Genomic DNA, 27289 nt, shown 5'->3' with positions numbered 1-27289 from the left:
AGTACTCAGATCTTGTACTTGAGTAAAAGTAGAAGTACTCAGGTCTTGTACTTGAGTAAAAGTAGAAGTACTCAGATCTTGTACTTGAGTATAAGTATAAGTACTCAGATATTGTACTTGAGTAAAAGTAGAAGTACTCAGATCTTGTACTTGAGTAAAAGTATAAGTACTCAGATCTTGTACTTGAGTAACAGTATAAGTACTCAGGTCTTGTACTTGAGTAAAAGTAGAAGTACTCAGATCTTGTACTTGAGTAAAAGTAGAAGTACTCAGGTCTTGTACTTGAGTATAAGTAGAAGTACTCAGATCTTGTACTTGAGTAAAAGTAGAAGTACTCAGATCTTGTACTTGAGTAAAAGTAGAAGTACTCAGGTCTTGTACTTGAGTAAAAGTAGAAGTACTCAGATCTTGTACTTGAGTAAAAGTAGAAGTACTCAGATATTGTACTTGAGTAAAAGTAGAAGTACTCAGGTCTTGTACTTGAGTAGAAGTACTCAGATCTTGTACTTGACTAAAAGTAGAAGTACTCAGATCTTGTACTTGAGTATAAGTAGATGTACTCAGATATTGTACTTGAGTAAAAGTAGAAGTACTCAGATCTTGTACTTGAGTAAAAGTAGAAGTACTCAGATCTTGTACTTGAGTAACAGTAGAAGTACTAGAGTGTAAGAATACTCTGTTACGAGTAAAAGTACAAAAGCATTAGCGTTCAAATATACTTGAAGTACCAAAAAGTAAAAGTCGTTCAGAATAATATATATGATATGTTTTATAATGATTGATCATGAAAGTGTTCTCAAAGCTGGTGAAGGTGCAGCTAGTCTGAAGTACTTTGTAGACTGCAGGGTAGCTGGTGAAGGTGCAGCTAGTCTGAAGTACTTTGTAGACTGCAGGTAGCTGGTGGATTCACTCCAGGTGGAACTAAGTGTGATTTAACACTTGGTTATATTTCACACCATAAACTGAAGGCATTGATTTAAATCCCCATCAGCACCAGCCTTATAAAGTCTCAGGTTTTATGAGTGACTATTTGTAAGTGATAAACAGCTCCTTTTGAGAAGTCGAGTAATGATGCATGCTTCCAATAAAACGGCCAGATGATGCTGATGTTAAAACATGGTTCCCTTCTCACATAAAAGAGAAGTCGCCTTCTGCCTGAGCGGGAGGGAACCAGATCAATCGCTGCTCCATGCAGAAAAATACAAGTCTGATGAAACGAGACATATCGGCAATGTATTACTTTAAAGGTCCCCTATTACGCAACATCTTCTTCATGTCTCTTCTACATCAACATGTGTCCCCTCTTCTCCATGTCTCTTCTACATCAACATGTGTCCCCTCTTCTTCATGTCTCTTCTACATCAACATGTGTCCCCTCTTCTTCATGTCTCTTCTACATCAACATGTGTCCCCTCTTCTTCATGTCTCTTCTACATCAACATGTGTCCCCTCTTCTTCATGTCTCTTCTACATCAACATGTGTCCCCTCTTCTTCATGTCTCTTCTACATCAACATGTGTCCTCTCTTCTCCATGTCTCTTCTACATCACCATGTGTCCCCTCTTCTTCATGTCTCTTCTACATCAACATATGTCCCCTCTTCTTCATGTCTCTTCTTCATCAACATGTGTCCCCTCTTCTTCATGTCTCTTCCACATCAACATGTGTCCCCTCTTCTTCACGTCTCTTCCACATCAACATGTGTCCCCTCTTCTTCATGTCTCTTCTACATCAACACGTGTCCCCTCTTCTTCATGTCTCTTCTACATCAACACGTGTCCCCTCTTCTTCATGTCTCTTCTACATCAACACGTGTCCCCTCTTCTCCATGTCTCTTCTACATCAACATGTGTCCCCTCTTCTCCATGTCTCTTCTACATCAGCATGTGTCCCCTCTTCTTCATGTCTCTTCTACATCAACATGTGTCCCCTCTTCTTCATGTCTCTTCTACATCAACATGTGTCCCCTCTTCTTCATGTCTCTTCTACATCAACATGTGTCCCCTCTTCTTCATGTCTCTTCTACATCAACATGTGTCCCCTCTTCTTCATGTCTCTTCTACATCAACATGTGTCCCCTCTTCTTCATGTCTCTTCTACATCAACATGTGTCCCCTCTTCTTCATGTCTCTTCTACATCAACATGTGTCCTCTCTTCTCCATGTCTCTTCTACATCACCATGTGTCCCCTCTTCTTCATGTCTCTTCTACATCAACATATGTCCCCTCTTCTTCATGTCTCTTCTTCATCAACATGTGTCCCCTCTTCTTCATGTCTCTTCCACATCAACATGTGTCCCCTCTTCTTCACGTCTCTTCTACATCAACATGTGTCCCCTCTTCTTCATGTCTCTTCCACATCAACATGTGTCCCCTCTTCTTCACGTCTCTTCTACATCAACACGTGTCCCCTCTTCTTCATGTCTCTTCTACATCAACACGTGTCCCCTCTTCTTCACGTCTCTTCTTCATCAACATGTGTCCCCTCTTCTTCATGTCTCTTCTACATCAACATGTGTCCCCTCTTCTTCATGTCTCTTCTACATCAACATGTGTCCCCTCTTCTTCATGTCTCTTCTACAACAACATGTGTCCCCTCTTCTTCATGTCTCTTCTACATCAACATGTGTCCCCTCTTCTTCATGTCTCTTCTTCATGAACATGTGTCCCCTCTTCTTCATGTCTCTTCTACATCAACATGTGTCCCCTCTTCTTCATGTCTCTTCTTCATGAACATGTGTCCCCTCTTCTTCACGTCTCTTCTACATCAACATGTGTCCCCTCTTCTTCATGTCTCTTCTACATCAACATGTGTCCCCTCTTCTCCATGTGTCTTCGACATCAACACGTGTCCCCTCTTCTACATCACCATGTGTCCCCTCTTCTTCATGTCTCTTCTTCATCAACATGTGTCCCCTCTTCTTCATGTCTCTTCTACATCAACATGTGTCCCCTCTTCTTCATGTCTCTTCTACATCAACATGTGTCCCCTCTTCTTCATGTCTCTTCTACAACAACATGTGTCCCCTCTTCTTCATGTCTCTTCTACATCAACATGTGTCCCCTCTTCTTCATGTCTCTTCTTCATGAACATGTGTCCCCTCTTCTTCATGTTTCTTCTTCATGAACATGTGTCCCCTCTTCTTCACGTCTCTTCTACATCAACATGTGTCCCCTCTTCTTCATGTCTCTTCTACATCAACATGTGTCCCCTCTTCTTCATGTCTCTTCTACATCAACATGTGTCCCCTCTTCTTCATGTCTCTTCTTCATGAACATGTGTCCCCTCTTCTTCACGTCTCTTCTACATCAACATGTGTCCCCTCTTCTTCACGTCTCTTCTACATCAACATGTGTCCCCTCTTCTTCATGTCTCTTCTACATCAACATGTGTCCCCTCTTCTCCATGTGTCTTCTACATCAACACGTGTCCCCTCTTCTACATCACCATGTGTCCCCTCTTCTTCATGTCTCTTCTTCATCAACATGTGTCCCCTCTTCTTCATGTCTCTTCTACATCAACATGTGTCCCCTCTTCTTCATGTCTCTTCTACATCAACATGTGTCCCCTCTTCTTCATGTCTCTTCTACATCAACATGTGTCCCCTCTTCTTCATGTCTCTTCTACATCAACATGTGTCCCCTCTTCTCCATGTCTCTTCTACATCAACATGTGTCCCCTCTTCTTCATGTCTCTTCTACATCAACATGTGTCCCCTCTTCTCCATGTCTCTTCTACATCAACATGTGTCCCCTCTTCTTCATGTCTCTTCTTCATCAGCATGTGTCCCCTCTTCTCCATGTCTCTTCTACATCAACATGTGTCCCCTCTTCCTCATGTCTCTTCTACATCAACATGTGTCCCCTCTGTGGAAAGAGACTCTGAAAGTTTCAGGAACAAAGATTCTCTCTCTTTTTGATCCATTTCTATAAAAACCTGTCTGAAAACGAGCTGATCAGATTTTGGCCACTCTATGATGTCATAACGATGTGTTGTCTTGAGTAACCATTAGCCAATCAGCAACCAAGGTAACCCCCCCCCCCCCTTATCACCTGAATCTCCTCTAGAGCACCATTGAGTTCTTTGTAACCAAATGTCTCTCAGAGGGGCGTGGGGAGGGGCTCCTTGTTTTCATCTAAAGTAACAGACAGAGAAACAGCACTTTGGAAACAGGGCTGAAACAGAGGGGATTATGGGTAATGCTGCAACGATCTGTTCTGTATTAATCTGAGACCTGTAATATATGGATGAGAAACAGTATAAGCATAAGAAGCTCAAAACAAGAGTCAATAGCAACAGCAAAAAAAAGCTGTTGCACCCACATACTCCGCTCTGCCGTTCATCCCACAAATGCACGTTCCTCACAAATGTGGCACCATTTAAGAAGGGAAATACACAGGCTTTCCAACGGTATAAGATTCATCACCAAGAAGAATTGTTACAACAAAGAAATCATCTACCAAGCACAAATGTCCTTGCTTTTTGTGTTAAGTTTAGTTAAAAAAGGGACTTTCCCGAGTAGTATTCAAACCGTCAAGTGAATGTGTCCCTCCAGATGGACAGTCCAAATGCTCAGAGTAAATCATCTCAATCTGAATAATTCAACACAGGGCTTCAACGACATCGGCTACCACAACCCGACCATCAAGACCCCCACTCTGGACAAGCTGGCGGCGGAGGGCGTGACTCTGGAGAATTACTACGTGCAGCCGATCTGCACGCCGTCGCGCAGCCAGCTGCTCACCGGCAGGTCAGCAGGGTTTTCAGGGGCTTCCTGCATGACGTCGTATTCGTTTATTTCAATCAGGAGATACAAGTTTTGCAATGTTTCAATATATATTTATTGCCAGGAAAACACAGATGCATGTACCGTACTTTTCGGACTATAAGCCGCGACTATTTGTACAGCTAACGGCCACTAGGGAACCTCCTACATCTATGGATTTTACAGGTAAAATTAACCACCTTTAACGCTATGGGCTCTAGGACCGGTCCGCGCCCGCCACCTTTAAGCGGCGGGCTCCAGCAGGAAAAGCTGGAGGCCGGAAAAGAGAGAGACAGGTAGCGCGCCAAAGTAAAAGTGGAACCGAGAGACAGAACGAGAGCAAGACAGACGGACAATTTAGCTGCTGCGGCTCATATGCAGGTGCGCTTTATAGTCCGAAAAGTACGGTAATGGTGTTTAGCGATTAGGCCCCGTTGTGCGGGAGTATCACTCGGGAGGGGGAAACCGAGCCGATGAATCCCCCCCTGGGATCTAGACACTGCTGGTGGTCAGGGCCGGCCCTCGGCATAGGCAGTATAGGCGAATGCTAAGGGCGCATCAACCCATAGGGGGCGCCGAAAATTAAAAAAAAAAAAAAAGTTAGAAATAATTTTTTTTTTTTTTTTTTTTATTTCATAACAACACAATTTCCCGATTTTGGATCAACAAAGTACATCTTATTATCTTATACTAACAGAACTACGCCTATATTGCGTACAGCACCCATAAACTATGGCACCCCCCCCCCCCCCAAATCAAGTTGAACTGCCCCAGTAAAAATCAAAGGTTTATGTGAAATTGTTCTTTTTTTGAAATAATGGTTTTAGTGTGCAATTATAGGTTTTAATTTTGTATTTGTATTCATTTAAAATAAATCAAACTCCCAAAAAACGTATACAGCTTCTGTGTGCTTTTATTAACAATTGGAATTTACTGTGTAAGCAGCCGCGAGGGGGAGAGCTTTAGAGAGCTCTCTCCTGAAAGACTGAGAGGCTCTGATAACCTCAGCTCAGTGAGGTAAAGGCACACCTTTATATGATCATTATTGTTATACAAAAACAGGTGAAAAACAGGTATAAAATACTGACAGTACAAAAAAGTTGTTATTAATAAACTAGAATACAGTTTGAAAGGAGAGTGATTTGTAAAATATCCATAAAGAAAAAGAAAATCTACTTACAGTTCTGTTTCATCTGGGTGTTGAGAGATGTATCCATAGAGCTCCTAATGTTGCTCTCAAAGTGCAACAGATTGATGCTTTTAACTTCAATATAAAAAAAAGTCTTCCCGGGGGTGCATGCCCCCGGACCCCCCTAGAGGAGCCCCCCCCCCCCACTTAAATCATGTTCAAATGGATACGAAACTAAATACAGTTGCACACATCTTGTGTCAATATCTTTGTTTTTGTGGTCATGCCACAACCATGCACCTGCGAATCATAGTGAGTGTCTGCATTTGGGGGGGGGCGCCAGCTAAAATCTTGCCTAGGGCGGCAAATTGGTCAGGGCCGGCCCTGCTGGTGGTGAAGGCATGAAGGGATTGATGGAGGTCGGTCTGAAGAGGAGTGGTTTAAGCTTGACCCTGGATTTGGAAGAAAGCAAGGTGGAAGGGGGGGGGGCTGCGTTGAGTCGCCTGAAATGACAACTGTGAGGAAGGGGAGAGAGCAGATTTAAAGGTTTAGCAATGCGCTATGATAGGCTTGTGGGAATAGAGCGAAGTGATAGGTTTAGCTGGGGAGTGACGCCCCCGATCACTGATTGAGAGGAGAGGCACTGTTGGTGTACAGTTTTATTATTATGCAGCTGAGTTTATTGTATTTTTGTAACTCTGGCACAACAATTTCCTTAAATAAATAAAGTCTTATCTTATCTTATCTTAACTCTCTGGTCTTCTGGTCGGCTTTCTGTCCCCAGAGTCAGAACTAAAGCAGCGTTGAGTTATTATGCTCCAAATATCTGGAACAAACTCTCAGAAACCAGCCGGTCCGCTGCAACTCTGACTACTTTTAAATCCAGGCTGAAGACCTTTCTTTTTGCCACTGCAACGGCTGCACTGCCACGTTCATTCGTGTATTTAATACCTGTGTTATTCTATTATTAGCTTGTTTTATGTTTATTTTATCCTCTTTGCTTTTTAATGACCGTTTTCAGTTTTTTAATCTCTTTGAATTGCCTTGAGTTGAAAGGTGCTTTATGAATAAACGTGCCTAACCCACCCGACTGCCATTTAAAACACTCTGGATTGGACTTTGACATCATTTGGGGCAATATTTTGTCATTTACACGGTGACCTGAGCCAATGGTTAAAACATGTATTTGTGTCCTAAATGTTATCAAGTTAAAGTGGCGTTTATTAGGTCTGAGCTAAGGCGGCAAGACTTGTTTTTGCCTGATTGAAATTGATCAACACTGCATTAACATCGAATTTTTTATATATATATGTCATGGCCTGGCTCTTAGCCATGACGAACACGTGGAAAGGACAAGTATATATATATATATGAAAAAGGTATTTATTTGATAACACAACGTGGTCGAAGCCAAACAAAAAGACAAAGCAAAAGAATAGGAGATGTGGTCCGGTCTGAGGTCCGGTCCTCTGCGGGTCTCACTCAGGCCTTTTAACCCTCTGGTACCGGCAGCCAGGTGTCCTCAATCAAAGCTGATAGACCAAAGGGAGAACATTAAAGGAACACACACACACACACACACACACACACACACACACACACACACACACACACACACACACACACACACACACACACACACACACACACACACACACACACACACACACACACACACGAGATAGCATGGCAGGGGTCGTCACATATATATACAGTATATAATGCCATCCCTATATATTACATAAACAACGTTTCCATATTTCAGATAAATCCAGTGTAAAATCAATCGGGGTGCCCTCGTTGTCTCAAGCATTGAAACTATGAAATCTCTCTCAAACACGGACCAATATAAAACAAAATAATCTTAAAATCCTCCGTTCTTTAGAAGCTGAAAGCTGGACATATTTGGCCTTATGGCGATGATGGAGCTCAACGAGTGACATTGTTTTAAATGTCTCAACACCTAATATGATACCGATGTAACTTTGTTTAAATCGCTGCTTTTCATCGTTAGCCATGGATGTGTACTTAATTATCTTTATTCTGTTATCACTAATGCGTGCTCTTGTTCTGTATATGAGTGAGCGTATTCTTTATTATCGCCTGCCTTGTTCTTAACCTGCTTTGCCACGTTTTGCAGTTACTGCGGGACTAATAAAGGAATTCTGATTCTTCACACTTATGGGGACGGATATTTGATAAGTGGGATGTTCCTCGGTCAGACAGCCAATCAAATGTTGCTTTTCTCCCAGATATCAGATCCACACAGGCCTGCAGCACTCGATCATCAGACCCAGCCAGCCCAGCTGTCTGCCCGCTCACATGGACACGCTGCCCCAGAGGCTCCGAGAGGCCGGGTACTCCACACACATGGTGGGCAAGTGGCACCTGGGTTTCTACAGGTGAGATGGTGCTTCTCAGGCGGAGTAATGTGGAGCATCTGTCCTCAATCACTATTAAAGGTCTCCTATGATGCAATTCTTAGGCATATATTATAGGTCTCAAATATATAAAAATATATAAAAAACATGTCTATTAAATGTTTTTCTCAACCAAACAGATCACCCATTCTAGCCATGCCTCATACATACCCCTCTATTTCAGCCCTGTTACTAAAGTGCTGATTCTGGGTATAAAGCTTCTTTCTTTTTTTTAAAGAGGGGGCGGAGCTTATGCGGGAGAATTCTACCCAGATACAGCTAAATGCTGCAGTGATTAAACTCCATAGCATGTTCAAAACCTACCTCAAATGCTTTATCTCTTGCGGGTTTACCACAAGGTGAATCAGTATCTTTTTATATCCTGATTTTCTTACATGTACTCTCTCCAGTACAGGTTAGCTCTGAGTATTAGCGATGCTTGCTAATGTAAACAAAGACCATATTACGTCCAATACACCTGGTGCATTGTTTCTGATAGTGCCGTGGGTCCGCATGGATGCAAATCTGGATCAGCTCCATTGTTCCCCCATTTTAGAGATTTGGGTAAGGAGGAAAAGAGAGGGTTTTGTTTTCTGACACGTTGTGAGTTCCCTGACACATTTATGTATAAAATACATCAAAAAGTGCATTTTGCATGACAGGAGACCTTTAAAGCCCTTTGAACCGTTGATAGAAATCCGTTTTCTTTGTCTCTCCTGCAGGAAGGCGTGCCTGCCCACCAGAAAGGGCTTTGACAGTTTCTTTGGATCTCTAACAGGAAGTGTGGATTACTACAGGTACAGCTATAGGATTATTATGTTCACATTTAACCCGGATTAACGTACTCACAGCTCCATGGTTTCTCTTTTGATGACTGGATATAACTGGACTTGTCTTCACACTGTACATATTACATTTATATAAAATGTAATATGCTATTCCTTGCACTCTTAATGTATATAATATCCTACTTTTACATTTTGTGAGCTGTCCTTTGGCTCCTCGTAGTGTTTATTTGACAGATGGTCTACACATTTGTATCTTTCACTGTGAACATGTGTTTATTTTACTCTTTGGTTCTGTTTTATTTTCGATTTTGAGATGTTTACATTTTGTGTTTGCTTACTTTTTTTTTGTATTTATATTATTTTCACATAACGCCTTGTTTTATCATCACATACTTGTGACGCTGCTGTGACGAGTATAATAGGGGATCTTTAATATTCGTCCTTGTTTGATGAAACATCCCAGACTTGATCTGACAATAAATGATTATCGTATCTTGTCACTAGCCCTAACTCACGTGTCTCCCTCTGTCCTCAGCTACGGGTCGTGCGACGGCCCCGGGGTTTGTGGGTATGATCTCCACGAGGACGAGGGCGTGGCGTGGGGCCAGGAAGGGAAATACTCCACAACGCTTTTCACACAGAGAGCCCGCAAGATCCTGGAGACTCACGACCCCACGGAGAGGCCGCTCTTCCTGCTGCTCTCCCTCCAGGTATCACTAGGACAAGTCAGAATCAGCTTCACAGGATTACAGCCCCTTCAAATCCAAAAAGAATATGTGAAATACAACACAGCCTTTCTTGCTTGGATGCCGGTCTATGTCTGGATGTGGCGAGTCTGAAACTTGACAATAACATAAAGGCCTCTTTTGAGTGTTTGTTTATCTGTGAGCAGACACTGTTTAGCTTACACTGTAAACCATTTGATTAAAGCATGGACATGTGACTTACAAGGCTTTCAACAGAAAGAAAGAAATGACATTTGTTTATTTATGTATATTTCATTTCATGTTCATTGGATGTGAAGTATCTGTCCTCACAAGGAAAGGCTAAACAAAGGGCGTTTTACTTAATGTTTCCACATAGGGAGTAGAGAACACTCACTTCAAACTTAAGCATCATGAGTAAGTGTTGTGGTGCATTCTGGGAAATGTAGGAAATGACCAACAGAAGTAGATGGAGAAAATAAAAGGTTGAGTAAAGTGGATTAGCTGCACTAAATGATAGGATTTTATCCAAAATAACCTAGTTTAAAATATCAGTATACAGTTTGACACTTGCATAATATAGAAAGAAATAATACCCTGATACAAATACTGATCAGTTTCAAATAATTTAAACATAAATTATTAATTTGACTAAGACGAGTGGGCTTTTTTCAACACTTTTGTGCATTTACTTTTTTTAAAAGCAACCTTTATTTATTTCTCACATTCCAGTTTTTATGTATATTAAGAAAATAAAACAGTCAGATTCTTATTTCTGTAAATGTTTCTCTTTCAGCCCCTTTTTCCTCCCACAAACACAAACATGAACCCATATCATAACTAACAGATTTCCCATGAAACATTTGACTACACTAATTTAAATAATAGTAATGATTGTAGTGGAAACTTCTGTGTAGCAATGTTCGAGGAGTCACCGACTCAGGAAGGAGACAAGGTAGAGCAGGAGTTTTGATGTCAGAGCACTGATGATTTATTAAGAGGTACGGCCGGAGAATTCACATCACAAGTCACAGCAGTCACGGTCTGACTGCACGGGTGGTTGCCACGTCAATTCTGGAGCGCCTCTCTCTTGTCAGCCCATTTAACTGGTTTCAGAGAGAGTCGTCAACATGTTTTGATAAGATAGCTTTAGACAGTTGGGCACACTGAGTCACTTGCTTCCGCCACTTATGGCCTCGAAGATGTCATACCTTGGAGTCCACAAACAACAAAGAAGGAAGTGTCCCAGTGCATCCACAACAAAGACCATCTGTGACCTAGTATTGACCGGTCACAGAATGGGAACAATAACATTATTGGCTGAAGCAGCCTGTGTCCTTAAAGGACAGGAACAATAGACGTCAAGGTTGGTCCTGTATGTCACATCTAGGAGTCTGAGATAATTATTTCCCTAACAATGATTATAGTGTACTTTGCATTGTTGTTTGTATGTATTATGTTAAGTTCTGCACCAGAAATGAATAAAAAAAATGTTCAAAGTGAACTTGTGTAAATACCCTGTTGTTATTATTTTCCTGCAGGCAGTCCACACTCCTCTGCAGCCTCCAAAGTCCTACATCTACCCGTACCGGGACATGGCTAACGTCGCCCGCAGGAAGTTTGCCGCCATGGTGTCCACGGTGGACGAGTCGGTGCGAAACGTCACCTACGCCCTGAGGAAGTTGGGATACTACAGGAACAGCGTCATCATCTACTCCACCGACAACGGAGCCCAGCCGTTCACAGGAGGCAGCAACTGGCCGCTGCGAGGACGAAAGGTACCAAATGACTTCTCGTATGTTGTGCGTGAGTCAAATCAAATCGACATTTATTCTAGCCCCAAATCACAAGAAGTGCCTCAAAGCCACAAAGCAAACAAGATACAAACGTCATAGCATAACAATTATAAAAACATTATACAACATTATACCTCAACACAAGTATTGCCATGGGATAAAAGCATGTGACTGAAGTGCAGGTAATGTTGATGGAAACTAAGTGATGGAAGCTAGTTTACAAGGAAGACAGATGGAAGAGATGGGTTTTCAGTTTGCTTTTAAAGGAGTCAACGGAAATAGCTTCGTGGATCTAAAATAGAAGACGATTCCAAAGGAGAGGAGTCTTACTGCTTGACGTTGACGCTGAGAAGACTTGCTGGCTTATTTACATGTAAACTATTCAAGTTGTTGAGGACATGCTAAATCTAACATGTCGTGTAGAGCTGAAAGTGAGTTACTGATGACCCTGTCATTATGGTAACAAGAAGCACCTTTGTTTTCTGCCCCAGTTTTAGAAAAAGATCTAAGAACTGCCACAGATACATTATTGAATTAATTCAGCCGTTTTTGGATGAGGGAACTTAGACGTTTAGTCTGGTTTTTTGTCCTTTCTGTGTCAAACAAAGAGGGGTTAACAAATGTACATAACAACTTGCATGAGAATATAACCTGGCAGTGTTTCTAGGGCACATATTGGGAAGGGGGAGTTCGTGGAGTGGCGTTTGTCCACAGCCCGCTGTTGAGACGCAGGAGACGGGTGTCCAAAGCTCTGCTGCACATCACCGACTGGTTCCCCACTCTGGTGGGCCTCGCCGGGGGGAACATCAGCCAGGTCAGTGGCACTCTGCACTTTCTTAACATTTATTTTGTGAATTTGTTGCTATTTCTACAGTTTTCTGGCTGACTGGGTTTGTCTAAAGCAGGGGTGTCCAAACTACGGCCCGGGGGGCCAAATGCGGCCCGGGGCCCATTTTGAATCGGCCCTCAGCTAATTCCAAAAGTACAATGAAATATGGCCCACAAAATTAAACTTGTGCTTGTCATATATTGTATTTCTTAAATATATATGTAAACATATAATACACAGTAGTATTCATGTGTTAAAAAGCCCACTTTTCAAATATATTTAAAGTTTGGAAACATTCTCAAACAAATCTTAGTTGATTTCATTTCATTTCATTTCATTTCAAACCTTTATTTATACAGATAAAATCCCATTGAGATCATTGATCTCTTTTCCAAGGGAGACCTGCTCAAGTAGTTCCACATGAAACATAAAAGCATAAACAGAACAACAAAAGGACATCATCCAGCATCATTTACATAATTATCCACATAGACAGGTACCAACAGCTTCCAATTGAGTAGCATCCAACCAAGCTTTAAAACCATTTAGTGGCACCAGATTGTTCAGTTTCCATTTAATTTGCAGACTATTCCAAGACAGAGGAGCTGCGCATCTAAAAGCTGTCTTCCCTAAGACAGTCCTAGCAGTTGGCACATTTAATAAAACCACAGCATGCGATCTCAGGCAGGAGCCACTTACAATTCTCCGTGAGATCAGGGAGCAGATATAAGATGGAAGTTTCCCTAACATGGCTTTGTATATAAAAATGTACCAGTGACTGAGCCTCCGTACAGTTAGTGAAAGCAAACCAGCCCTTGCATACAGGGTACAGTGATGGGTTACTGCTTTACAGTTTGTCACAAATCTTAGTGCACTGTGATACGCAGTGATAAAAGTCCAATGACTTAATAACATGACAAGCTTGAAATACACCGTTCATATTTCCTCTTTCTGTTTTAGGGAATGAGCTGCTAACACAATAAATGAAACCCTATGAAAAGCTGTGATAGGCAGTTTCATTTTCAAGTATAAAGCATTATTTACCTTTGATTGATTTTGCTAACTTATAACTAGGGATGGGTATCGTTTGAAATGTATCATTCCGGTTCTGCTTATCGATTCCGGTTCTTATCGATTCCCCGTTTCCCATTTTGTCAGTGAAAAAGGAGGCAAAGTCATTGCACGCCCTGGTGGTTAGAAATTCAGAGGCTACTGACACTGGGGGGTTAGTTAGTCTGTCGACGGTATCAAACAAGGCACGTGCGTTGTTTTTGTTTTTGGTAATGATGTCAGAGAAGAAAGACTGTCGTGCGTTTTTCAAGTCCAAATTATAAAGGCCAAGTCTCTCTTTATAGATTTCAAAGTGAACCTGGAGATTTGTTTTTCGCCACCTGCGTTCAGCTTTTCGACATTCTCTTTTTTCTGTTTTCACGGTCATGGCCTTTCTCCATGGAGATATGTTCTTCCCAGTCACTTCCTTTACCTTAATTGGAGCAATGGCATCTATAACATTTTTAATTTTTGAATTAAAATGATCTACTAGCTCATTTACTGAGGTGTTAGCAGGGGCAAGTGTGGAATAACAATTCTGAGTAAACATTTCCCAAGTATTTTCAGTTAAACATCGCTTTGTGGTTACCTCTTTTTGAACATTTTTGTGAACAGAAATAGAGCTCTCAAAGAAAACACAGGAATGGTCAGAGAGCGCAACATCAGTCACCACAACCTTAGAGATATTCAGACCCTTTGAGATAATTAAGTCCAGAGTGTGCCCCTTATTGTGCGTGGGCTCCGTCACATGCTGAGTCAGTCCATAGCTATCAAGAACACAAAACAGTTCTTTAGCCCCTCTGTCCTGGGGGTTGTCAACATGGATGTTAAAATCACCAACAATGACTAGACGGTCAAAGTCAATACACACTATAGACAGCAGTTCAGTAAAGTCATCAAAAAAGCTTGCACAGTATTTGGGTGGTCTGTAGATATTTAGGAACAGAGCTCGAGAGGAGCATTTCAGCTGAAGGGCCACATATTCAAAAGAATCAAAGTTTCCATAAGATGTCTTCCTGCATTGAAGGGAATCATTGAACAGAATAGCAACTCCACCCCCTTTCTTATGCATTATTTCCTGACTCATAAAACTAAAGTTGGGAGGGGTTGATTCGATAAGAACAGCTGCACTGTTATTTTGTTCAATCCAAGTTTCTGTTAAAAACATAAAATCGAGATTGTGCTCAGTGATAAAATCATTGATTAAAAATGTTTTTCCTGCCAAAGACCTGACATTTAATAAAGCTAGTTTAAGTTTGTTAGACACGCTATCAGTCAGGTTTTTTGTAACAAGCTGTGGCTGACATGGAATCACTGCTAAATTAGATAAACTCACACAAACGTTTGAGCGCTTCCTGTTTCTAAGCTGATTCACCGCTCTTAATCTATTACCTATCAACACAGATATCGGCAAAGCTACAGGCAGGCAGGGCCCCGGCATGTCCTGGAAAGAGTTGAGAGTGCCATACGCCCTTGAGCCTGGACCCAGCACATATCAGTAAGAGTTTGTTGCGTTGTGTACACACACATCCCTATCAGGCTTCGGAGACTGCAGATGCTTTCTTGAAGGGAGGGGAGGTGGTTGACGTAGGCACGGTGATGGAGACGGGGGAGATGGTGCGCGTCTCTGCAGTGATTTTGGTGGGCGTCGTTGAGGAGCGGGGGTAAAGGACATGCTGCCAGCCCTGCGTATCGCCTTAGTTTGGTCTTTGAACTCCAGGAAGGAATCGGTGCCAACCCTCTGTATCTCCTTCGTGTGTTCAGCGATCTCCAGGAGGGTGGGCGAGGGTGGAAGGGTGAACGGAGAGTAGAGAGAGCTGTGGAGTGAAGGAAGAGTATCCTCAGAGGTGATAGGGGGGGTGAAGGACGGTGGAGACTCCTCCATAGGTCTCCCATAATCAAGACATTCCTCAGGCGGGTGCAGTGATAGATTTCAAGGTTTTCTGAGTGATGTGTTGTGTCTTTCTCTTGTTTTGATTCCTCTTGTTGCTTGTCCTTGGCAAAGGGAACAGATTGATGACGTAGGCAGTTGAATATGTTAGAGATAAACAATTTCACTCCTGACTTGTTCAGACAAACTCCATTTGTCTTAAAAAGATGTCTGCGGTCCCAGAAAAAGTCAAAGTTGTCAATATAATTGACAGAATGGTCAGTACAGGCAGTTGAAAGCCAGGTGTTCAGTGCAAACCATCTGCTGAATCTCTCCACTCCTCTTCTGACTGGCGGTAGAGGGCCACTGATGAACACCTCTGCATTTAGAGAACTGACAGTTTCCAACAGACATTTAAAGTCTTCTTTCAGCACTTCTGACTCGTGTGTCACAACATCATCTGTTCCAATGTGCAGTACCACATTCTTCACAGTCAGATGTTCAGCCCCAATATGCAGGATCTTCTCAGCCAAGTCAGAGACCGTATCCTTGGGAAAACAGAGTACTTTGGTGTTGTTCTTATTACACAGACCTTTTACATTTCTTTTACATCTCTTACAGCAGAGTCACCCACAATCAGAGTTTCAGGCCCAGTCGTTAGCTTTCCCTCTAGCCTTTTACTTTTGGAGTAGCTATTGGTCCTTACCCTGCTGTGTGAAGAGGACGGGTTATCCAGGTCATCAGAAAGGGATCTCCGGCTCTCGGTCAGCGGAGCGTATCTGTTCTGGATTGGCACACTCGGTGGTTTAGGAGGATTGTTTGTAGTTCTCCCTTTAGCAGCTGTCCACGGCTGTTTCCTAGTAGGAACAGGGGTTGAAGAGGCGCTCTTCCTGGGTGATAACAATGCAGGCCAGCCGGTCGCATCACAGATTTCTGAGCGCTGGGCTCTGCCTGTTATCCGTCCTCCCAAATCCCATGGAAATGATTTACCCTTCGGCCTTGCACCCAGAGAGTTCGAGGGGGGACTACCACTTGTAGATTTATTACCCGGTACACAGCCCTCCTGTTCCTTGGAATCCTTGTAGCTGCTAGCTAGCTTTGAGTTAGCATGCCTTTGTCCATTATTTTTGCAACACTGGTAAAGTGGTGTCATTCCCACCTAGTCCATTCACTTCCACGTTAACTTCCAACCGTTTCATTTCCAACACGGCCATCTTCTGTAGAAGTTTGTGGAAGTCATCTGTAGAGAACGGAGGCATTTTGCTGCTAACTAGCTTAAGCTAAATAGCATGCAGTACCAGGCTTTAGCTGTTGCTAGGCCACGCTACTGTAAGACTGAGGTCGTCGTAAAAATATTGAAATATGGCTGAAACCCTCCGTCTATTTACGAAGAATAACTGTCCATGTCCAGGAGCCGCTGCTCGAAGTTTTCAGAGAATAAGAATAGGAAAAGAGCATAACAAGTAAGCAGAGGCAAGAGCAAGCAGAAAAGCGTCTGCACTGTAAGAAGGCAAGGTCACATTGTTTTTAAGATTGACAAACATCATATGTGTAATTCGTGGCACAATTCAAACGGGATCGAAAGATAATCTTTCTCTCCCCATTGACTTCAATACATAATTTTTCCGAAATAAGGTCCCATGGGTCGGAAGTAGATGGGCGGGACTTTGCTTCTCTATAGTCCCACCTCTCTAGCAGGCACTAAAAAGGGGGGTAAAAGTTCTCGGAACTAAGTTTTCTTTTTGGTGTGAATGCAAAATTCCAGGAACTATCGGAACTAAACAGGAAAAGTACGGGGACAAGCACTCCGGTGTGAAAGCGCCTTTTGTCATTGATGCTATTTTAGCCTGGCCTATCTTATTTTTCAGAATATTAAAGTCACCGGGCAGAAAGCACACACTCCCACTGAGTACAATACTGACTTCATTGTGCTGTAAAACAGAGCAGATTTACAGTTGTTTCTTTCTCCCCGCGGCCACTAAAGCTGCTGATTCTGTATTTAGTTTCGGTGTTCTCTACTCGACCACTGATTTCACATTCAAGCTAAATGTGGAGCTAAATCCACGTTAATCTTCATTACAGCCTCTGAATTTCCCATCGCTACTGTAAAACTATCATTTTGTACTATCTGTATCATGTAGATAAGTGTGCTTTTGACATATAAGTGCACTATTTCTAAACAACGTGCCTCATAGACGCTTTGAGGTTCAGTTCAGACATAAATCACTTTTATTGGCCCGTCTGTGTACAGCTCCCAAAGAGTTTTTTTGGCATAATATGCACGTGGGTATTCATTGCCAAAGCAGATAAATAAGGCTATCTTGGCTACATTAAGCCAGCGTTTGACTTGTGCAGAACATTTTGTAACTCTATTAACTGAGGGCATGTATTATTATGTATGCCTGTGTGGTAAATGTTTATTTTTTTCTGTCATGCAGTAAACACGTGGACTGCTTTAACTCTCATTAACAACAAGATGTTCTTTATATTACTTTATATAAGTGAATTTTGCTCTGAAATGCATTTGATTTGTTAGTGATTATTATATAACTATTTTAACCCCTTTTCTAGACCAATGAAACAAATGTTTTGGGACCATAAAGCAGTTAGGGTTAAATGCGTTTAGTTTTAAAGGTATTTGGTTACTTTTTGGTGTTTTTTAGCCTGTACATTTCCTCCTTTTTAACACATGAACTCTCCATTTCTAGATGTGTGAGCAATAAATATTAAATACTTTGTTTAGTGTCCCTATTCTCCAGCTTCAGATTGCTTGCTTGACTGGGTGTCCCATTTCACATATCTCAATGATGTCCTATGATTGTACTTGTTTTTCTAAGTGTTTATACATAATAGAATTGAATACGTGTCACCCTCTCAGAGTCAGGGTCTGGATGGATTCGATGTCTGGCCCACCATCAGCGAGGGGAAGGAGTCGCCCCGTCAGGAGATCCTTCACAACATCAACCCTCTGCACAAACCTTCGCTGCAAACCATGAAGTGGGACGTCAGCACGGAGAGAGCTAAGGGTACATTTAACGTCAAAATTATATAAACGTCAAATAAGGATGCATTCAAAGGATAATTTGTCGTTAAGTATCAAAGCCTTTACTCAGGTTACGGTGCATGAATTCAATTCACTTGTGAGAAATCTGCACAAATGTGGCTGTCAAATTTGAATCCATGAACGCTTATGGTAACAATTGTCATCATTTTTAGTGGAAAGACTTTAGCGAGTCATAATCTGTGCAGTTCAATGGCTTGATTTGGTTCTACAGTTTTAATGTCACTAAAAAATACACTATATTTATGAGTGAATTTCTTAATTCTCTGTTATGATGGAGTTTAATCACTTGTCATGGATATAACTGATATATATATTTTTTAATATATTCTGTTTTCCCACTTTGGTCGAAACTTATATGTTCGTATTTCCTTCCCATCTAGCAATTTCTCCAATATGGATATCATCATATAATTGGTAGATGTTAGCATGCTCATACTGTAAAGCAGCTGTTAAAGACTCCTAGTTCGTAGCCAACACATGCAAAAAAAACGGATTCATAGAAGAATTCTAAATTCAGATTTGCACAGAGGGAAGTTAAAAAGGGATAGGAAGAAGCTGAGAAGAGAAGTAGGCAGGAAAAACAGGAGAATCTCTTACAGACATGGGCGTAATTTCCACTGGGGACTGTCCCCCCCACTTTTTAAAATCCCGCTTGTGTCCCCCCCCACTTTTCTAATGTGTTTTATTTTTTTTATTTTACGCAAGCGGTCATCGTCACGGAGGAGAACACAGCGTCTCTGTGTGTGGCACGAGCGCATTTTGTGTGAGTGTGCGAGCGACAGAGAGAGAGAGAGAGACAGCGCACCAGTTACGGGGTTGTTGTTAGCATCTGGTGCTAGCTCGGAGCTAACAGAGATTAGAAGCTGTTTCAGCAATAGGGAGAGGTAAAGGACTCTGAGTGATTCGATTGTAAACTTTAGTCTAAGTTATCTCAGTTGGTCTCAAACGGTTTGGTCATCTTTGTAAACAAATATTTCCGTCTATTTAATATAGTAAAAAAACAGGAGTTTAAAAAGGGGAGTGATTAGTAAAATATGCATGAATAAAAAGAAAATATGCAGACTAGGTAAGATAAAGAAAGGAGAGAGGAGTTTATCAAATATTTGTTATTGGTTGTGAGAATATTTTAATGGTTTTTTGATTATTGAAATATTTACAGCTCTCTTTCATATGAGTGTTGAGAGCTGTATCCATACATCTCCCCTCAAAGAAATACATCTTACACTACACCTTTTCCTTGGATTTTACCAACACCGTAGTCCCTAATATATTTGTAGAAAGACAGGAAATGGAATTGAATCGAGAAAATGTTTCCGCATTAAATGTTTTCACTTCTCAAACCAAATGTACACCCTTGCTTACAGGAATTATGCATTTAAAGAAAGTATAAATGTAATGTTATCTGCTGGGGGATGGCATCAGCAAAACCAGTCAAAAGTGAACTTAATTTTCCTCATTCCTCAAACTTGTGTTTTTTTTTTTTTGTCAGCAAGCAAATCGAAAGGCACAAAGAAGCCGAAGAAGAAGAAGAAGAAGAAGATCCTGAGGCAGAAACCGAAGCAGAAGTCAGCTTTTAGGGTGAAGAAACCCCATCCTGCTGCTAAACCTGCACCCACACTTAAATCCAAGCCCTCTCCCAAAACAAAGCTCAAGCCCTCTCCCAAAACAAAGCTCAAGCCCTCTCCCAAAACAAAGCTCAAGCCTTCTCCCAAAACAAAGCTCAAGCCCTCTCCCAAAACAAAGCTCAAGCCCTCTCCCAAAACAAAGCTCAAGCCCTCTCCCAAAACAAAGCTCAAGCCCTCTCCCAAAACAAAGCTTAAGCCCGTTCCTAAAATAGCAAAAAAGGAAGTTATCAAACAAAAGCTTAAGCCTGTTCCCAAACCGAAGCTTAAGCCCGTTCTAAAATCCAAACTCACATCCAGGACAAAAGTTTACCCCCTGACCCCGAGACTGCCGACATACAATCCATCGGGTTCGGGAACATCTCGCCCTAAATCTCAGCCTCAGATCCAGCCACGCTTGAAGCGAAAATCCAGGAGAAACACATCGCAGAACTTTTCACACTCAAGACCACCTCAACGTAAATCCAAGACGGAGCACACATTACATTTCCAGTCGAGGAGGACGTCCTCCCAGTACCAGAACATGTCTCAGGCAGGAGCACCGCAGCCTAAATCCCATCCGACGCCCCGGTTTAGTTTCCCGTCAGTGTGGGACGCTTCGGTCCAGGCTGCCATCAGAGTGGGAGACTGGAAGCTGCTGACAGGTGACCCAGGCCACGGAGACTGGGTCCCGCCACAGGTACTGCATCACACTGAGACCCCATATGTATAAATGTGTCTTTTGATTGTGTGTATATCAGAATCAGAAACAGGTTTATTACCAGGTAGGTTTACACGTACGAGGAATTTGACTTGGTGTCGTGGTGCATACATAAAAGTAAAACAAGAATTAAAAACACAGGTAGAGAACTAGAAAAATCTAAAAATAATTAGGCTACAAATATAGTAAAATATAGCAGTATTTACATGGAATGGAATAAAAAAATCGGCAGTTATAAGACAAATAAAACAGATGTTGTACATTGTGTGCATTAATGTAATGCATCGATAGGTATATACCATCCATCCATCTTCCCCCACTTATCCGTGGTCGGGTCGCGGGGGTAGCAGTTCCAGCAAAGAGCCCCAAACTTTCTTTTCCCTGGCCACATCAACCAGCTCTGACTGGGGGGTCCCAAGGCGCTCCCAGGCCAGCGAAGAGATATAATCCCTCCACCTGGTCCTAGGTCTACCCCTTGGTCTCTTCCCAGCTGGACGTGCCTGGAACACCTCCCTAGGGAGGCGCCCAGGTGGCATCCTAACTAGGTGCCCGAACCACCTCAACTGGCTCCTTTCGACGCGAAGGAGGAGCGGCTCAACTCCGAGTCCCTCCCTGATGACCGAACTTCTCACCTTATCCCTAAGGGAGACACCAGCCACCCGGCGGAGGAAACCCATCTCGGCCGCCTGTATCCGCGATCTCGTTCTTTCGGTCATGACCCATCCTTCATGACCATAGGTGAGGGTAGGAACGAAAATGGCCCGGTAGACAGAGAGCTTTGCCTTCTGGCTCAGCTCCCTTTTCGTCACACGGTGCGGTAAAGCGACTGCAGTACCGCTCCCGCTGCTCCGATTCTCCGGCCCATCTCACGCTCCATTGTTCCCTCACTCGAGAACAAGACCCCGAGATACTTGAACTCCTTCACTTGGGGTAAGGACTCATTCCCTACTTGGAGTGGACAGTCCATCGGTTTCCTGCTGGGAACCATGGCCTCAGATTTGGAGGTGCTGATCCTCATCCCAGCCGCTTCACACTCGGTTGCGAACCGATCCAGTGAGTGCTGAAGGTCGCAGACCGATGAAGCCATTAGAACCACATCATCTGCAAAAAGCAGTGGTGCAATCCTTAGTCCACCGAACTGCAGACCCCCCCCCCACGACTACGCCTCGAAATCCGATCCATGTATATTACAAACAGGATTGGTGACAAAGCGCAGCCCTGGCGGAGGCCAACCCTCACCGGAAATGGGTCCGACTTACTGCCGAGGACCCGGACACAGCTCTCGCTTTGGGAGCACAGAGATTGGATGGCCCTGAGTAGAGACCCCCTCACCCCATACTCCCGCAGCACCTCCCACAGTAACTCCCTGGGAACCCGGTCATACGCCTTCTCCAAGTCTACAAAACACATGTAGACCGGATAAGCGTACTCCCAGGCCCCCTCCAGGATCCTTGCGAGAGTAAAAAGCTGATCCGTCGTTCCACGACCAGGACGGAATCCGCATTGTTCCTCCTCAATCTGAGGTTCGACAATCGGCCTGACCCTCCTTTCGAGTACCTTGGAGTAAACTTTCCCGGGGAGGCTGAGTAGTGTGATGCCTCTGTAATTGGCACACACCCTCTGATCCCCCTTTTTAAAAAGGGGGACCACCACCCCGGTCTGCCACTCCTTCGGCACTGTTTCCGACTTCCACGCAACGTTGATGAGACGTGTCAACCATGACAGTCCCTCAACACCCAGAGCCTTCAGCATTTCCGGGCGGATCTCATCCACCCCCGGGGCTTTGCCACTGTGGAGTTATTTGACGACCTCAGTGACCTCCCCCCGGGAGATTGGTGTTGATCCCCCGTCATACTCCAGCTCTGCCTCTAACATAGAGGGCGGAGTTGTCGGGTTCAGGAGTTCCTCAAAGTGTTCCTTCCAACGCCCCAACACTCCATCAGTTGAGGTCAACAACGTCCCATCCTTACTGTACACAGCTTGGATGGTTCCCTGCTTCCCCCTCCTGAGGTGTCGGACAGTTTTCCAGAACAACTTTGGTGCCGCCCGAAAGTCCTTCTCCATGTCTTCTCCGAACTTCTCCCACACCCGCTGCTTTGCCTCGGCCACGGATGAGGCTGCTGCCCTTCGGGCCTGTCGGTACCTTGCAACTGCCTCGGGAGTCCCCCGGGATAACAAATCCCTGAAGGCCTCCTTCTTCAGTCGGACGGCTTCCCTGACCACCGGTGTCCACCAGGAGGTTCGAGGGTTACCGCCCCTTGAAGTGTTGTTGTGTAAAATATAAACAGATAAGTACGTGTGGCATGCCTCATTTCTGGAGAAGCAGACAGGAGTACATGCATGGAGTTAGGGGAAGCAAGTGTATTTATAAAGCACATTTCATCACAAGGCAATTAAAGTGCTTTGCTAAAAAAACATTAAAAGCATTAATCCATTGTGCAACAGAGACACATTATACAATTAATTACATTCAAATTAAGCTAAAACAGAAAACAACTTGTATACAATACAAGAGTAAAAGGTGTAGTGCAGTATTAGATATTGATAGTCATTTGATTTAATAAATGTTGGTGTCCTGCTGTGGATGAAAGCAGCAGCCAATCGTTATATAGCCACCTAAAATAGTGTCAAAGTACCCAATATCCTGAATAATTGCACCGCCATACGACCCTTTCCTAAGCGGCTTCCTTTGCTTTCTTAAAAGCCACCATACCCAATTCAGAAAACCAGTAATTGTACCATTGCAGAACCCATTTGATGCTGATGTCAGTTTTTTCGTGTTGTTATGCAACTTTAGTGTATTAATAGGGTATGTTTGTATTCACCTGTAACGAAATAAACGTAACAATCATGCAGCGGTACAACAAAAACGTCTGTGTTCTGCGACGTAAAATCCCTGTTTTTGTCAATGGAGTCTGGTGGCTTTGCAGAGAGACAACATGTCTTTCGCTTCTCGCCAGAAAGGGTTTTCTATGGAAGTACTACAAAAGGGTAACATTGACAGTTAGAAACCAAAGACACACAGCCGGTAATAGAGAGAGAACGACAGAACGTCCCTCTGGAGGGAACACAGGGATTTTAGCCTTTGCAGACCATTTACATGCACTAAAACCTATATAAGACACTACAGTAGAAGGTAAAGCCCCCCCAAAGAAACGCATTATAGGGCCTCTTTAAACGTTTTTATCTTTATTTTGTTGCTCAGGTTATGTCCACTCTCCCTGGTCGCTGGTGGAACCTGGAACGTCCCGTCTCCCCGCTCCCCAAATCCTCCTCCGCCACGAAGAACGTGTGGCTCTTCAACATCACGGCGGACCCCTGCGAGCGGCAGGACTTAGCGGCGCAGAGACCGGACGTCGTGCAGCAGCTCATGGCTCGACTGGCCTTCCACAACCAAACGGCCGTGCCCGTTTATTTCCCGCCCGACGACCCTCGAGCCAATCCCAGCAGGCACGGCGGGGCCTGGGTTCCCTGGGTGGAGGAAGAGGAGGACGAGGAGGGGAAATATCACGGCGTGTACAAGAAAGGGAAGAACAAGAAGAAGAGGAAGAAGTCAAAGTGCCCGCTGTGCAAACTGCAGTCGTTCTTTCTGAAACTGAACACCGGGATGATGTCCAATCGGATCTGAGGAGTCCACTTTTTGTAATATTGTTTGGTACATCGTCGCTTCCTTAAATCAATGATAAGAGAGATAACCAGGTGAGTTAATTCCAGTAAACTCTTTCTTGACCATGTCTCATACGAAAACGTTTCAACATGTATTACTATGTAAAATATGGACATTATGTTACATGCTGAATTTGAGCTGATTCAGGCTTTCCGTTCACCCAAATCACAAAGTATTTCATGATCTGTCCCTCGTGATATCCGGCCATGCAGATACTGACTTTTCAATGATATTTGCCACGGTCTTTGGTCATTATTGGTGGATTTGTTCCCAGTATCTCGTGCAATAATCTTGGAATTTAGCAATCCTCCTTCGTAAAGACAGCAGGACTATCTGCATAGCAAGATGCTTTTTCTGATATGGGTGAACTGAGCCTTTAAATTGCTAACTTTTTTGATGGTAAGGGGTTTTTCTTGACTGTTGTTCCCTGATTTATTATGTGATTATATATATTGTGTTTCTCACAGAGGCAAGTGAGGAAAAAATCTATTTGGTGATCCATTTTCTAAGTCTGATTTAGTTCTTTCATTATTCTTTCATTATAATCAGTCTTTTCTAATTATTGTCACTTAAAAACTGACAGAGTTCTTGACAAAAGGGCCGACACTGTGTGACAGAAATGTAATTTTACTCTGTAAATAATTTGATTATGCTACTTTAACTTTGAGCAGAATGAAAGCAGAGAACCACTGTGATCAAAACTCTGTAAAGTGACAGTTATTAATGAATGTTTACACCAAGTGTTCATACCATTCATACCAACAGCGAGGCCCTCTTATGCTTCAGGGACACAGTGACATCACTATGTAGCACTCGGCTTATCGACTAGCGCTCCAACACATTTTACGTGATAGGGGCGGGACATCTCTAAGCGGTTGACCAATCACAACAGAGCCGGCCAGCTAACCAATCAGAGCACACTGGGCTCTGGTTTCAGACAGAGGGTGAAAAGAGGTGCTGCAGCACAGGCAGTACGAGAGAAATAAAGAGCTTTGTGAACATTAAAACATGAAACGTCACAGTAGAGACACTAAATACAAATATTAACCTGAAAATGAGCATAATAGGGCCTCTCTCAACAAATGTTTACTATTAACAGTGAAATTGCATGATTGTGATATTTTTTTCTATCAATCTGTCAGTGATGTTTGTCCCTCTCATAAACCACAACAAGAACAAGAAGGTTTAATATCTTCACATTTTTCTAGTTTCTAATATTCTTTGATAAAGAAAGTGTGTGTGTTGATTTTCTTTATGTGTGAGTACGGCTGTTTGAATGTATCGCCAATGACAAACAGTTTGACTATAAAGGTAATGTTTATGTATTTAATTCACTTTATTCTACTGTGAACAGCAGAACATGACATGTCATCTTTAAACTCATTCAGGCCTAACCAACATATATTTAAGCATTTTCAAGTTACTAAAAGACAAAAACCTCCAAGGGAGTTACATTTAGATATAGGGTTTTAATTCTAACAATGTTGGTTATATATTTACCAGATTTAGGGAAAATGTTAAGTAATTTAAAGCTTTTCTATGTTTAAAGGAGTATTTAAAACAAATGGAAGTATACCAGAAAGCGCTGGAATAAGTTAACGGATAAATATTTTTCTGCTCTGGTTTTCCTTTTCCTACTGAGAGCTGTGTAATGATCTTTTGAGTCCATTGAAAACAAAAATAATATTAACGACCGCTTTTCCCTCGTGCTATCAAAGACATTTCAGAGATGTACAAATATTTGCGTTTTTTCATTAAGAAACCACGTACATATTCAGAAATAAGACAGGAGGTGTTGCAGCAACACTGGAAACCTCTCTGAAGCAAGATGTTGGGTTTCTCCCTTTGAGCAGGACACCTAACCTCTAAATATTTCGGAGTATTTACACAACATTTTACAAACCACGACTGTGGCTCTCTGCAGAGTGAGCGTGCAGCAGAGAGCACCTGAGAAAACGTTTAAATGTCCTCACCCTGAGTAAATAAAGGTAAAATAAAACTAACTGTGTCCTGTTATGTTTACTGGAAACAGCAAACCATTCAACATGGGAATTCAAGTTTTAGTAGAATGTGTTTTTATGGGCAAGTCGAGCTCCTGCCTTCAATAAAAAAAATGACTTTAATGTCAATGAATGGTGACTTTTATTATGAGGCAGCATTTGGAAACTTTATTTTCTAATCTGTCACTAATATGATGCCTCTTCAGTGCATACACCTAATTAATACACAAGTGCATATGGCTGTAGTTTCTTTCTTTAAACTACGGGTTGTTAACGCGTCCTCCAGGAGCTGTGGCCGGCTGTGCGCTGTGCAGAGCCTCGACGGACAGGTTTGTGTCAACGTGTTGGTGGTGATGGTTGTGTCCCCGCACCCTCTCCCAGCTAAATTGTCCTGATTGCTGTCTTGTTTATTGTTTGGCTTAGACTTTCTGGTGACGACAGTGTTCCCGCTTCCTCTCCCATAAAGTTGCCCTTATTATGCTCTTTTGAAAGTTCTGCTTGTGGCGTTGTGCCCGAGCTATCATTAGCATTTTAGTTTCCAGCCTCTGCGTCTCTCGTTCAATTTAGTATGTTATATTTGTCAACTCAGATGTGTATTTACCTATAGAAACAAAGTTGTTTCTGTCCTTTAAGTAGGATTCAAACCAATTTAGAACTGTTTTCGAAAGTCCCACCCAGTTTTCCAGTCGGTCTAGTAATATGTTGTGGTCAACAGTGTCAAACGCAGCACTGAGATCTAATAATACTAACTCTGAAGTTCTGCCACTGTCTGTGTTTAAGTGGATGTCATTAAAGACCTTTACAAGAGCAGTCTCAGTGCTGTGGTTTGGACGAAAGCCTGACTGGAACACATCGAAACAACTATTTAAATGCAAGAAATTACT

General features: G+C 42.7%; 1 protein-coding gene across 2 annotated transcripts in view; it reads left to right on the top strand.

Annotated features, from left to right (window-relative positions):
• Positions 1–26408, top strand: part of LOC117462967 (arylsulfatase I-like) — a 31738-nt gene extending 5330 nt beyond the window's left edge. Inside the window, exons 3-11 of one of the 2 annotated variants that reach the window (XM_034105344.2) lie at positions 4612–4751; positions 8148–8297; positions 9038–9112; positions 9639–9813; positions 11349–11585; positions 12271–12417; positions 18231–18378; positions 19906–20717; positions 23944–26408. In XM_034105344.2, coding sequence (XP_033961235.1) covers positions 4612–4751; positions 8148–8297; positions 9038–9112; positions 9639–9813; positions 11349–11585; positions 12271–12417; positions 18231–18378; positions 19906–20717; positions 23944–24366 — 2307 coding nt within the window. In that variant the 3' untranslated portion in view covers positions 24367–26408. The remainder of the gene's footprint in view (positions 1–4611; positions 4752–8147; positions 8298–9037; positions 9113–9638; positions 9814–11348; positions 11586–12270; positions 12418–18230; positions 18379–19905; positions 20718–23943) is intronic. The other variant, XM_034105345.2, reaches the window with a different exon arrangement.
• Positions 26409–27289: the final 881 nt, after the last annotated feature.

Source organism: Pseudochaenichthys georgianus, chromosome 17 (assembly GCF_902827115.2).
Source record: "Pseudochaenichthys georgianus chromosome 17, fPseGeo1.2, whole genome shotgun sequence".
NCBI classification, from domain to species: Eukaryota; Metazoa; Chordata; class Actinopteri; order Perciformes; family Channichthyidae; genus Pseudochaenichthys; species Pseudochaenichthys georgianus.
This window is presented reverse-complemented; position numbering and strand designations above follow the sequence as displayed.